The following is a 14,332-nucleotide window of genomic DNA, read 5'->3' as shown; positions in this document are numbered from 1 at the left end:
GCCTCTCTTTCTGATCTAACTTCTGTCCCATCTAACTTCGTGGCGTGCTCTTATGGATCTTGGCCTCTGTTCCTTCCCTCCCTCTTCCCTTCTTTCTCCCCCCTCTGTATATCCCAATAGCTGGCAGCATTGCAAACCCTTCTTTCGGTTCTGCTTTCATTTCTGCCTGATACCCTTCCCATCTTCTTCACCCCACTGGCTGGTGAGTGGTAGCTTTTAAAGAAACGGCAGAGAAGAACCGGGTTTCTTCCCACACCGGTTTCCACAGGCGTGACTCATTTGCTGTGAAGGCAACTATGATGATAGTGTGGTTTTTTTGTTTTTGCTTTTTAAAAAAATTTTTTTGAGTAATGATTTAATTTAAAAACGGTGTGTGTTGTGTATTTTTATGTTTTTCATCTCTGTGGAAATTGGGGAGCCTTCTTTTAAAATCAATACCACCTTATATTTGGGCCAATTTAGGAATTAAAAGTACATACTGTTCTAACCAAAGGACCAGATTACCAAAAGGCCTACGTTTTTGCATTTTTTTCTGCTAATCTTGAATAGTAGCATAATTAAAATCATGCCACTGCAGTATCTAAACTTTACCTAAATGATAAGTCATTGTTCTGTATCTTTGATCTTACCAAAAAACACAAAAAACAAAAAGCACCCAAATACTGCCTTTTGAGAATTTGGAACTTGTTATATTGCAGTTATCTATTAGTTAAGATTATTTTGTTTAAAGTTTTAATTCTCCTGTGTAGTTTAATAGGGAATATACATAAATAAAGTTTTCTAATAGCCTAACAATCATGATTTAAAACTTAATGAAAGTTATTGTGTATTTTATTTTATTTTATTAAAAATTGTTAATGTTTATTTATTTTTGAAAGCAAGAGAGGGACAGAGTATGAGCAGGGGAGGGGTAGAGAGAGAGAGGGAGACACAGAATCAGAAGCAGGCTCCAGGCTCTGAGCTGTCGGCACAGAGCCCAACGCGGGGCTTGAACCCACGAACTGTGAGATCATGACCTGAGCTGAAGTAGGACCCTTAACTGACTGAGCCATCCAGGCACCACTGTTATTGTGTATATTAACACATTCACCTTTTTTAATACAAATCCCCACATGGACTGTTTTTAATATATGTTTTCGAGTTGCAGTCATAAACATTTAAAGACCATACCATTACCCTCCCACCACTTACCCCACAGCGTTCCTGTTTAACAAGGAAAATTTCTGATTTTAATAAGCTAACATTAAAATGACGGCAGAAAGTGTTAAGGCTTGAAAAAATTAACAGCATTTTAAAATTATTTATTGTAAAACATAGTCCTGAGATATTTTATCTACTGAGATATTACCCTTTTTCTTAACAAACTACATGGGAAGCAGCAGAATTAAATATTATTTAATCTAGCATACTTTTAAACTGAGGATTAAATGTTGCTTTATGTTACTGATATTTAAACTTCCAATGCAATTAGAGGTTAATATTGATGGGATTTGTAAAATAATCAGAAATCTTTTGACCTACCCTGGTGTTGCGTGATTCCAAGTTCAAATTTTATTTTTTTGACGTTTATTACTATCCTTAATACTACTGTTTCCTACTAGTATATCTTTTTGACTTTTTAACTTACATTTTGAATTTGAAAAAATATGTAGAATATTTAAAAGATGATTTTTAATGATCATTCTACCATATAGGATTGGAGGTGTGTGTGTGTGTGTGTGTGTGTGTGTGTGTATACACACACACAAATTTGCTATGGATTTGCAGGTAAGTTTACAAATAAATAGCCAACAATGTCCTGTTAAAGTATAAATTGTTTTCCTAGCCTAGGTTTTATATTTCTGCAATTTCTAATTAATTATTTGTCTTTTTATAGAAACAAAGGATGGAATATGGTCCAAGACCAACGGATACTCCCTCTGCTCCATCACCTCCTCCAACACCTGCTCCTGTTCCTGTTCCCCTTCCTCCTTCTACTCCAGCACCTGTTTCTGTGCCAAAGGTCCCAGCAAATGTAACCCGTCAGAACAGCAGCTCCAGTGACAGTGGTGGTAGTATTGTGCGAGATAACCAGAAACACAAACAACTTCCGGTTGACCGTAAGTTTGCCAGGGGGGCAAAAATACACAGTTTCTTCTGTGAATTAAAAGCACTGCTAAGTAATAAAATATTGTTTATTATTAGTTCTACTGGTATTAAACATTATCCAATATAAATAGTGGTCCTTTATACTTGCATGGTACTTCACAGATTGCAAAGACTTTTCATCTAGTTTCTTGTCCTTCAGGTAGTTCTAAGAAGCATGAAGTTCTCTCTACTCTCTATTGTATACATGTCTATGCATATTCCACTATATTGTGGTGGTCGAATGCAGACTCTGGTGCCAGACATACTCGAGTTTGTACAGTGAAACACCACTTATGGCCATGTGACCTTCAAGAATTTAATAATCTTCTCTATACTTGAGTATCTGAAAAGTGGGGGAGAATAATGGTGTCTGCTTCATAGGATAATTGTGAGGATTTAATGAGGTAATACATTTAAAGCATTTAGATCGGTCATCCTCACCCAGAGATGGTTATATACCCACCCCCCACGAGGGAACATTTGGTATTGTCTGGAGACATGTTTTCATCACAGTGGGGTAGAGGCTACTGGCATCTAATAGGTAGAAGCCAAGGATGTTTAGCAACATCCTACAATGAACAGATCAGTCCCCCTACAACAGAATTATCTGGTCCAAAATGTCATGGATGCCGAGGTTGAAAAACTCTGTTTCACTGTGACCAATATGACACACAGTAAGCAGTCAGCCAGTGCTTGCTGCTGTCATCCTCAGTGTCATAATCATGGTGTCCCGGCTCTTCTTCCTCATATTTGCGACACATACACACTCACACTTGCTTGAGAGAGTCAACCTGCCAATTCCAGCTTCAAATCTGCCCTCCAATTCAGATTTCATTTGATTTAGACTTCAACTTCATATTTTCATAAATTTAACTTTGATTTTTCACATGAATATTTCTGTGAAAACCAGATTTTTTTTTTTTTTTTAAATTTTTTTTTTCAACGTTTTATTTATTTTTGGGACAGAGAGAGACAGAGCATGAACGGGGGAGGGGCAGAGAGAGAGGGAGACACAGAATCGGAAACAGGCTCCAGGCTCTGAGCCATCAGCCCAGAGCCTGACGCGGGGCTCGAACTCCTGGACCGCGAGATCGTGACCTGGCTGAAGTCGGACGCTTAACCGACTGCGCCACCCAGGCGCCCCTAAAACCAGATTTTAAAAACTAAAAGAAAAGACACTATGGCAAACCTTGGATTATCCTCATTAGTGCCATTTAACAGCAGTATAGATAATTTGAGAATTGAAGGTACTTCTAAGGTAATTTTTCTTATTATTTAATCTTCATATTATGTTTGTACAAGTATTGTAAAATTACTTTGCCTTACCTATATTTGACATGTAAAAATTCCTGGAACACTAGAGCCGGGAAGATATTTCCTCAATATGATAAAAGTATATTAAGAGTATCTGTGTGTGTGCACATGCACCTGTGTGTGCATATGTATAAAGGATATCTGTCGTTCTTTCATTGTGGCCTCTCCTAGGGCTCAGTTCTGGGTTCTTCTCTCCATGTAAACATACTTTTCCTGCAAATGATCAGTCCATTTCCATTTCTTTCAGTACTGCCCATATTGTTAGAGAAGGAATGACTCCCAGATTTGTCAAATCTCACCTCTGCCATCCAGATACAAGTATTGAACTGTTAACTTTAAAGCTGAGATTCGATGATTAGATTCAAAGTCAAATGACTGGATCCTTCACTCCAATTTTCACCCTACATTTTGCTTATTTCAGTAAATCAGAGCCACATCTAGTCATTTGTGGTCATTCTTGATAAATTTTTTTAAAAAATTTAAAGGAAGACACGTATGTTACTGTTTAGTTCTAGAAATCCTGGCTAAATGCCATAAGCATTAGCCTACTTCTATACATTACTTTCTTTCCCAAAGTAAAGTTGATCCGTCACCTTCTTATCTATATCCCGACCTTACCAAAAGACGAACAGAAAAGTGACGTTTCAGAGAAATGGTGAACTGTGCTGCAAAAACTGTGTGTGTGAACGAGAACATGTCAGTGTATATAAGCATAATATGCTGCTGAAGTTTTTTGAATGTTTGTGTATTCTTTTAAAAGATGCTTTTACTTTTTTTCAAAGACACTTAAAGACGTTGTTTTGAGATGAGAAAGTTCTATAAATATGTTTAGTGATTTCCCTAAGGAAAATTTTTCTCCTAGAAATGAACATTGTTTTTTCACTTTTACCACAAGTTTATAACCCGTCCCTTCTTTGCTACGTCAGCATAGTGATCTTTGACACTGTGGACTGTAGTTAGTCTTTCTAGGCCTAGGTCAGACTCCATAGGCATCTAGCCCCCATTTGGAACAGTCTGTGGGTTGGGACAGTTTGTTCTTTGTCCTAGTCTAAGAAACTAAGAATAACCTAATGGGAAAGAGGCATAGTTTGAATACTTTCAAGATAGACAACTCTCCTGATAATTGTGACTCATCACTTTCAAATCTGTTTTTCATAAGTAAAAGGGTGACATTGGCATATAAAGTATAAACCTTTCTTCCCAAGTTAACATTTGTATGTTTTTCTTTACAATGATAAAACTTTCCATGTATTTACACAAAGTTCTCTTTAAAGATATCTCACTCAGAAGCATAGTTTCATATTAAATAAATGTATTTCTTTTTCTAAACGAATTATTTTCGTGAAAGCTTTCTCCTGAGCACGCTTTTGGAGAACGGTTTTTCTGAATCAATGCTGGGGCTTCTCAAAAGTCTTTTAGATCCAGACAGACATACCAAAATGTGTATTTGTCGATAGCCAGGTTTCTCTCAAACTAAACCCTTTATGCTTTCCTACATTCTCTGCTTACTGCTTAGCCTTGTGATTAAAATGGAAGGAACTGGCAAGTGAATACTCAACTCAAAAAAAAAGTTACCAAGTAGCCATAAACAAGGAAAAAAGTTAGCATGCCTGTTTTTATAAAATTTTTTTTAAACGTTTATTTTATTTTTGAGACAGAGCATGAACAGGGGAGGGTCAGAGAGAGAGGGAGACACAGAATCAGAAGCAGGCCCCAGGCTCTGAGCTGTCAGCACGGAGCCCCACGCAGGGCTCGAACTCACGGACCGCAAGATCATGACCTGAGCCGAAGTCAGCCGCTTAACCAACTGAGCCCCAGCATGCCTGTTTTTAAAATTTAGCAGGTAGCAGGAGTGAGACAGAATGACACTTCTTTTGCTGAAGGTAACTATGGTTGCCTATTCAAACTGGCTGTTGGGAGCCATGTGTCATAGAAGCTATTCAAATTGGTTTATCGCAGGATTTAAAAAGGTTCTCCTCTTATCACTTTTGAAGAAACCAATGCTTTAGTTATTTTGCATTTCTTCCACTTCCTTTGAAATGTTAGTCCTTTTATTTGGGTTTAATCTTTTGTAATCAGAAGTGTTATTTCAGAACGAGGTGTAAAGTTAGTCTGGTTTGTTATTGTGTGCTAGAACATTGCAAATGGAAACCGAAAGTCAGGAGCACAGCAGAAGTTTTTGTACTCCATGGAAGGTTAGGCTGTGGACCAGAGATGTTAATGCAGTGGCTAAATTAGTAGATAAGAAAACAAGTCTTTTAGTGTGGTGACGCTTTTTCTCTCTGATTTCTTTGAGATGTACTCGTATTCTGTGTGGCAGTATGATGCAGTGAGTTAAAAGAGTTAGCTAGTGAAGCGCATGTAGTGTATTACTTAAATGATCAGTCAGTAATATTCCCTCTCACCCTCCCTAGCCCCCTCTTCTTTCTCCCTCTCTCCCTTCATTTCTCCTCTTTCTGTCTTTTGCCTTCTTCAGAAGGTTCCCAGAATGCCTAAGGCATTAAAAAATTCGACTGAAATAACACTTTTTGGTTATTTCATATTTTCATTTACTTCTCAAGGACTTGAACACTTTCTGAAACATTCTCCCTGGGGGTGAAAAAAGAGAAGAGAAAAGGAAGAGAAAAAGGACAAAAAAGATCATAGAACAGTGGTCACAAAAAGCTCCTTTAGAGGCCAGGTCGTTGCCTGTTGCCAAGGTAATCAGTTAACTGGATTACTGTATCAGTTTTTGTATTTAATCCTTGAAGGTAACATACAAATAATGTATCTATATATATGTGTGTGTATATATATATTTAATATGTCTATTATATATGTAATATATATAATATAATCTGTAATGTTTTAAAATACACAAATACATTATTCCCTTTCCTATACCTTCGTTTCTTCCCCATTTTTCTCATAAACATATGTGCATATACACGTATTTCCCATAAGCATAAAATGGGTGGGGGAGAGGGATGACACGTAACCTAATCAAAGGTAGATTCAATGACTTTGGTCATAAAGCAACCGTGAGCTGAAAGTCAGGAAATCCAGTTCTAACTAAATTCTGCTAATTAACACGGTGTGATCTTGACGCATCATCTCTCCTCTTTTGACCTCCGTTCTCTTAGCTATTAATTTAGGAGTTTGTATATGATGCCTTTCAAAGTCTCACTTAGTGAAAAAGTCAGCAGAATGCCTCAGTCATTCATTTACTCAGTGAGCATTCGCTAAATACTTAACTGCTCCAGCTGTTGCGGGCAAACATCCCTTTTCTCTTCAGGCATGTATTTTGACAACAAGAGATGGCTACCTAAGTGATTGAGTTGATGAGGAATATTAGAAGGGGGTAAGCGGTTTTGGAGAATAATAAAGCCATGTGGATGGGAAGTGTTGTTGGGAAGGGGGTTGCAATTTTAAATAGGAGAAATCTAAAGGAGGGGAAAGAATAAACTGAGTGGATTCTGGGGGAAAAGCATTCCAGGCAGAGGCCCTTAAACTTCAAGAGCGTCAAGGAACCCAGCGTGAGTGAGAGCAGAGGGCTCCAGGGGACAGTGGAGTTACCTCAGGAGGTGGTTCTCTGAGGCCTTTCACTGGGAGTAATTTGTATTACTTGGAAAGGTTGGGAGCAGAAGACTTGCAATATCTGACTTATATTTTAAAAAGGCCATTTTAACTGTTGTATTGAAAACTGAATGAAGGAGCACAGGGTGCCATGGTAGAGAATAGAAGGAAGGCCATACATACATAGGCCTATGGCTCAGACCAAGCTGGTCACAGAAAAAAATGGAGCAAAGTGGTTGGATTTCTCGTACATTTTGACGATAGGACTAACAGAACTTGATGATGGATTGAATGTAATAGAAGACAAAGGGGAGTCGAGCATGACTCCGTGGCATTTTGCCAGAGGAACTGAAAAAATAGAATTCCCGTGAACTGAGCTGAGAAGTGTAGCATAAAAGCAAGCTTCAGGAAGAAGAGAAGCCTTTCAGATTTGGACATGTTATATTTGAGCTACATAATAGATACCCAAACGAATATATCAAGAAGATGGCTGGCATATATGGCTTCAGAGTTATGACTGGAGAAGTAATTTTGGTAGTCATCAGCTTTTAAAGGGCATACGGCTCGTTGATGGAGTGAGGGCAGGCAGAGGAGAGGTCCAAGCATTGTGCCTCAACATTGCTTACTGGGGAGATGAGAAGAATCAGAAAAGGATACTGAGAAGGAGAGGCCAGCGAGACAGGAGGAAAATCAGGTGAATGTGGTGTCCTGGAGGCCACAGGAAGAAGGCATTTTAAGGAGTGAGCACCTTCTTCATATGTTGCTGGTAGGTTACGTGAGACAGTGACTGGGAATTGACTGTAGGAGTTTAGCAAAATGTAGTGGAGGGATGGGGCCAGAAGTCTTATTTTTTAACAGTGAGTTCAAGAGAAAATTGGAGAACAAGAATAGGAGTCAGCTAGTACACACAGCTTTTCATGGAATTTGTGAAAAGGGGAGCAGAGAAATGGGCAATAGCTGGGAGGCACATGGGGTCAAGAAAGGGTTTATTTAAAGGCAAGAGGAACAATCACAAAATGATAGTGTTTGTATGCTGATGAAATGATCCAATAAAAGAGGAAAATGGAGAACCTAGGATAAGTAGAGGAGAAATTAAATAGGCAGAGGAGAGGCGCCTGGGTGGCTCAATCGGTTAAGCTTGTGACTTCAGCTCAAGCTCAGGTCATGATCTCACGGCTCGTGAGTTCAAGCCCTGCATTGGGCTCTGTATTGACAGATTGAGCCTTGCTCCTGCTTTGGATTCTGTGTCTCCATCTCTCTCTGCCCCTCCCCTGCTCCTGTTCTCTCTCTCTCTCTCTCTCTCTCTCTCTCTCTCTCTCTCTCAAATATACATAAAACATTAAAAATAAATAGGCAGAGGACATGGGGTCTAGTGCACACATAGAGGGGTGGCCCTTCCTTAGGAGCACGGAAACAGTTCATCCATAATGTAATAGGGAGGGAGGGAGAAAGAGAGAAAGGAAGAGAGGGAGGGAGGGAGGGAGGGAGGAAGGAAAGGGAGGGAGGAAGGCAGGGAGAGGGGGAGGGAGGGAGGGAGGGAAGAAGGAAGGAAGGAAGGAAGGAAGGAAGGAAGGAAGGGAGGAAGGGAGGGTGCATGAGGAAAGTGCTGGTAGGTGAACCACTAGGGGAACTTATGGAGGTTCTCTTATAACTTATTTTATTTGACATTAGGAAAGTGAAGTCATCAGTTCAGGGTGAGAATTGGGAAATGAGTGTTGGAAGTTTGCAGAGAAAGAAGATACTAAATACTTGTCTAACAGTGGTCTAGGGCACTTGTCTTACTTGGTCTAGGGCAGATTCTCAACCTTGTTGACACAGGACTGGATAATTCTCTGTTGTAGGAGACTGACAAGGACACTGTAGAATGTTTTGTGCATCCCAGGCCTCTACCTACTACATGATAGTTGCATCCTTTCTCCTCCTCCCCTCTCATTGTGCCATCCACAAGTGTCTCCAGTCATTGCCAGATGTCTCCGGGGTCAAAATTTCCCCCACTTGAGAGCAGGGGCCTAAGGAAATGCAGTGCGATTGTCAGGAAACATTAACAGCATGGTTGAGGTTCATATTCATGAATTTAACATGAGATCATTCGGCATTGTTGTGTTATATGCAGTGTGCAGGTGCAGGCACAGAATAAGCAGAAAGTAAGATTTAACAAGGGGTGGGGTTTTGCCAAATGAGTACAATGAAGAGAGAAGAGCCAAGGAGTGATTTCAGTAATTGATCATGAGATTTGTACTGGGTGAGGATGAAAGGGAAGATGGTGGGAATGCTAGATTATAAGTCCAGTTGGGGTCAAAGGATTTTTGGCACTGGGTTCTAGAGAGAGTGACGCATGTTAGGGGTTTTCAGAAATAACCTACTCTGTGTTGGTGTCTAGGAAGGAAATCTCAGATGGAGGAAGTGCAGGACGAGCTCATCCACAGACTCACCATTGGTCGGAGTGCCGCGCAGAAGAGGTTCCACGTGCCACGGCAGAACGTGCCAGTTGTCAATATCACTTATGACTCCACACCAGAAGACGTGAAGACGTGGTTACAATCAAAGGGGTTCAGCCCTGTGTAAGTGTCTCTGGGAATACTTTACATTTCTTTGTGTAAAATCTGCGTTCTTTTCAGTTTGGTCGCTAAGACGCCACAGATGACTCTTTAAAACTTTGGGGAGCCCAGACTGCACATGTTCCATGCTCAGGAAATAGCTATAGATATTTACAGCTAAAACTCTATACTATAATAATAACTACAATTTGGTGGTGCTCTGTCTTGTAGGTGATGGTGTCTGCTTACCATCGGTCCCTTAAGTAAACTGTCAGTAGCTTTGAGGTGGCAGCTTCCTTTCCCTCACATCAGGTTACACAAGGTAGGACAAAAATCTTAGCTAGACTCCCCAGACCATGGAGGACATATCTTTTTATCGACTGCAAAATGTAGATTCTCAGCCAAATAAAAAAATAAGTTACCTATCGTAGATTATAACGTAATAGAGCTTTTCCCTTGGTAAACCCATGGTAAAGATTCTATTTATAGTCTAAAAATTTGAAAATAATAAATGTGTATTTGGTACAATGAACTATTTCAGTAATACATATTTAAGGGAACTTTAATATTATAAACTCACGTACCCAACATGAGTGAATGAGATACACTGGTTAGTCTGTTGCCCGGTTACTAGAAAGTTATCTGTTCCCCCTATGAAGCACTGTATTTCAAGGAATTGGTACTCAACAATAATGGTACTAAACACAATCAGCTCCTTTTTGATACTTCATAATCATCTTATATAGCCTCAAGGTCATCATCACGAGAGTCCCTTGTTAGTGCCATAATAAGTACCAAAGTACCATTTTATAAGAGTTTCATTGTATGGAACACTTGGAAAAGACAGGTTATAGCAGGACCAGAAATTTTTTTCTTTTGTTTTAGCTAGATAATTAAAAGAAATTTTTTTTAACATTTATTTATTATTGAGAGACAGAGCATGAGCATGGGAGGGGCAGAGAGAGGAGACACAGAATCCGAAGCAGGCTCTAGGCTCTGAGCTGTCGCACGGAGCCCAATGCGGGGCTCAAACTCACAAGCCACGAGATCGTGACTCGAGCCAAAGTTGGACACTCAGCCGACTGAGCCACCCAGGCACCCCATGTTTTACCTAGATAATATTTTTAATGCTGCATTTCTTTTTCTTTCTTCTGTGTTTTTCAGGACTGTCAATAGTCTTGGAGTATTAAACGGTGCACAGCTTTTCTCTCTCAATAAAGATGAACTGAAGACAGTCTGCCCTGAAGGGTCCAGAGTCTTTAGCCAAATCACTGTACAAAAAGCTGCGCTAGAGGTAGGACTTGTCAACCTGAGGTGGTGTTTTTCTGCATTAATCAGGAGTGTGGTCTGCAAATTGAAAGCTCTGAAATCAGCTGTTGATGTCCACATTGGTTATTTTCCCTTTCACAGAGAGCTGAATTAAATTTGACTCAGCTTTTACAATTTATCCTTGGAGACCATCAGTGACCATTTGCAGGAAGATTAATTTATCATAAATGCTCCTGTAACATGAAGCTTAGAGCATATGCTTTTGAACAGTTAATGAAAAGCCCAATGTGCTGATTTTATATGCATTAACTACTTCTGTAGGAATTTAAATTTTGACACGATAATGGACATTCACTTCTAAGTGAGTAAATGCCTTAAGAGGCCAGAACTCTTTGGCCTGTTCTTAATATTGAGTTTGGAAGATTCCAGTAGGTTAATGGTTTTAAGGTCTTAAAACTCTGGCTTTGTGTCTTAGGTCTTGTTATATATCTAAATAATCAGAGGGACAATAGTAGGTAGGGATCCCTGAAAATAGTGCTGAAGAGTAATTATTTAGTCCTAGCTGTGTGTACGAAAGGAAGAGAATGAATGTTTTTTAGATTGAATATCCTTAAGCTTCCAATATCCTATTCTTCTTAAAATGGGCTGTGTAAGAGTAGTAGTTTCAAACTGTTACATCTCACAGCTCTTAATAACTTTCACAAAATTATGCTTCGACTCAAATGAAAGGATATTGGCTTTGGTGTAAAATTGATACATAATTCTCTCTAGCAGGTGTATCAACTAAATTCAACAGTTAAATAAGTCAGACTGAAGTAGCTTCATGCATGCAACCCTGTAACCACTCTTAGGAGAAATTTTATTTCCTTGGAAATGTTTCCTATGGTCCTGATCTTGGGAGTTCCATATTAGATGAATCCCTGGGGTGTTCTGTATTAGGCTTTCTTTCTATTGAATATGAATAAGAATTATATCTTTTCTGAGGCAGTTTTTTTACCATTATATATTTTAATTTTATTGAGAGTATATAAAATTACTTCTTAAGAGTAGGATAGAAAGTTCCAGAATTCCCGAATTCCTTGGTTTCAGACTGCCTATACTTTGTCCTCAGAAGTATCTCTTGATCTCTGGCTTCCATTCCTCTGGATGTGAGCTGAGGCGGACTGACTACCTGAGGTTCTTCACCTTCCTCAACTGCCTTCCCATTACACCCTTCTCTTGCATCTAGTCCATCTTTTACATTACTCATCTGAGTTGCCAGAAACTTCCATTGATAAGAGCAGAATAAGGAGGATGCACAGGGATCGTAGGTAGGGCTTGGCAAGGAGGAGAGCTGACATGATGTCAGAGGGTCAGAACCTTCGTGTATTCTGAAGGGAACTTTGGCATATTCTGAGCCCGGTCTCTGAGCCTAATTTAGAATCCCCTAAAGGCAGATGAACATCTTGCTGGACTTAAGAGGGTTCTTTGATAATTCACCATCTTATCATGTTTATTGTATACATATTTTCTTTCTCCCAGGGAGTCTGGGGCATTCCACATACATTATTGATTTATCTTTATCATGTTCAAGTAAAAGGCATAGTGAATGAATTGCCTTAAGACTTCCCATAAATGAGAAAGTGATTCATGTGATGGATTAGTGAAGTCCAGAAGCATCACTTACATGAAGGGCAGCCTTCAGTTTTCCCCAAGAGATATTAGAGGAAAAACAAAGGACTTTTACCCTGAACCATTTCATTACATGACCTGCAGCTGGCACAAACCAGTAACCATCTTGTCTGACCATGTTTAATTTTCAGGATAACAGCGGCAGCTCCGAGTTGCAAGAAATCATGCGAAGACGACAGGAAAAAATCAGTGCTGCTGCTAGTGATTCGGGAGTGGAATCTTTTGATGAGGGGAGCAGTCACTAATTTGTTTTTAAACTCCATTGAAATGTTTGGCATTATTCCAATGTGCTTTGTTTTAAGAAGCCATGAAGGGAATGTCAGATCCTTATTTCTTGGAATACTTAATTTATCACCATAAAGAAACAATGCAAACATAAGAAATCAGAGGACTTGTTTCCTGGCCTATTATTTTTTATTAAAACTGAATAATTTTAATAGATGTTCTGCCCTTGGGAAATATTTTGCCTACTTTACCAAGGTCAGGTTTCCTTTATTGGATTAATTATTTCATCCCCATCTCAGTGGATAAGCCAGCATTTTTTTTTTTTTTTTTGGACAGTGGTGAATTTATTTCTTGCAGCAAAACAAAGATATTGCCCATGATTTAAAATCTGTTGATTGCAGTTTTGCCCATGACTCTGGTGTCTGTCATTCAGAGTGTAGCTTACTGTAGGCTAGCCTCTGCTTACTTAGCTCTCTTCTTTGACATACTCAATGATAGAATTATTTAGACTTATTTAAAGTTCTTAATGCCAACAGTTTTTTAAAAAAATCAAAACATTTAATGAACTGTAAAATACAACAAGGCCTTGGACATGCAAATATAAACCTATGGAACATTCCCAAGACATTTTATGTATCATGGCTCTGTTGATCACAACTCCTTGTATAGCCTGTGTTTTGATTTAGTTTATATTCTGCTTATTATCTATATTGTGTTCTTATATATGAGAAAGCACAAGTGGAAAAGAGGTCATATGCCGTCAGAACGTATCACAGGAAGTAGCCCACATTGGTGTGCGTCACAGTATTTTGCTAATGAAAGCCTCAGTTCTGAATATTGATATAAGTAGTTAAATGGATATTGGGGCCATTTTATGTGTTTATCTGTGTCAAGTTTTTCTGGTAATAAGAAACACTTAATTTACACATATTTTAATCCTGTGAAAGATTCTAGATAGAGAAAAGAAAGATACTTAACCTTCAACAAATGTTATTTTTGGAAACACAATTTTTGTCATTAAATGTTATATTATTTCACATATATAAAACAGATGTTATGTAAGAATGTTGTATATTTTAACATAAATCCATTTAGAGAGATTATCTAGATTCATTAATTTTCATAGTGCCTTTTTCACATGAGTCAGCTGGAAAGTCTGCAATAAACAGTATTTGCTGTATGTTAATAAATGGCTTCTGTCTCATTGACAAATGGGGTCTTTGGTATGTAGACTGTGGATCAGGGTTGAATGGAATGGGAAGAACAGAGACCGCCCTTTTTTTATTTGTTGTGTTTTCGATTTCCAGTATATTTCGGAGTGGGTAAAAACCATTCTAGAATACTTTATCCACTGGTTTCTCTTCTTTCCACCTCTCTTGTTTCATCATCTTTTCCTTCTACCATCTAGTCAGAACTGGTCACAGTAGTAAAAACAAAAGTGCACGGCACTTACGATTACTAAGTGCTTCCACAGAAATGCTTCCTGAGGTTTCTGCAGTAACTCTCTGAGTTTTATTTTGTAGATAAGGAAACAGCTTCCCAGGTCTAATTTCCCCCCAAGAGAATAATGAACATGACTCTAGATCTTTTCCATGTCGTAAGCACAGGCACACATTTATAACTTGGCCCTTACT

The 14,332-nt window shown here is 38.8% G+C and overlaps 1 protein-coding gene across 5 annotated transcripts in view; it reads left to right on the top strand.

The window, feature by feature from the left end:
- The window catches only part of EPS8 (epidermal growth factor receptor pathway substrate 8), a 190,483-nt gene extending 176,599 nt beyond the window's left edge, over positions 1 to 13,884 (top strand). For all 5 annotated transcript variants that reach the window (XM_045464476.1, XM_045464478.1, XM_045464474.1 and 2 more), the window contains exons 18-21: positions 1,877 to 2,099; positions 9,377 to 9,557; positions 10,698 to 10,827; positions 12,605 to 13,884. In XM_045464476.1, coding sequence (XP_045320432.1) covers positions 1,877 to 2,099; positions 9,377 to 9,557; positions 10,698 to 10,827; positions 12,605 to 12,718 — 648 coding nt within the window. In that variant the 3' untranslated portion in view covers positions 12,719 to 13,884. The remainder of the gene's footprint in view (positions 1 to 1,876; positions 2,100 to 9,376; positions 9,558 to 10,697; positions 10,828 to 12,604) is intronic.
- Positions 13,885 to 14,332: the final 448 nt, after the last annotated feature.

Source organism: Leopardus geoffroyi, chromosome B4, assembly GCF_018350155.1.
Source record: "Leopardus geoffroyi isolate Oge1 chromosome B4, O.geoffroyi_Oge1_pat1.0, whole genome shotgun sequence".
Lineage (NCBI taxonomy): Eukaryota > Metazoa > Chordata > Mammalia > Carnivora > Felidae > Leopardus > Leopardus geoffroyi.
This window is presented reverse-complemented; position numbering and strand designations above follow the sequence as displayed.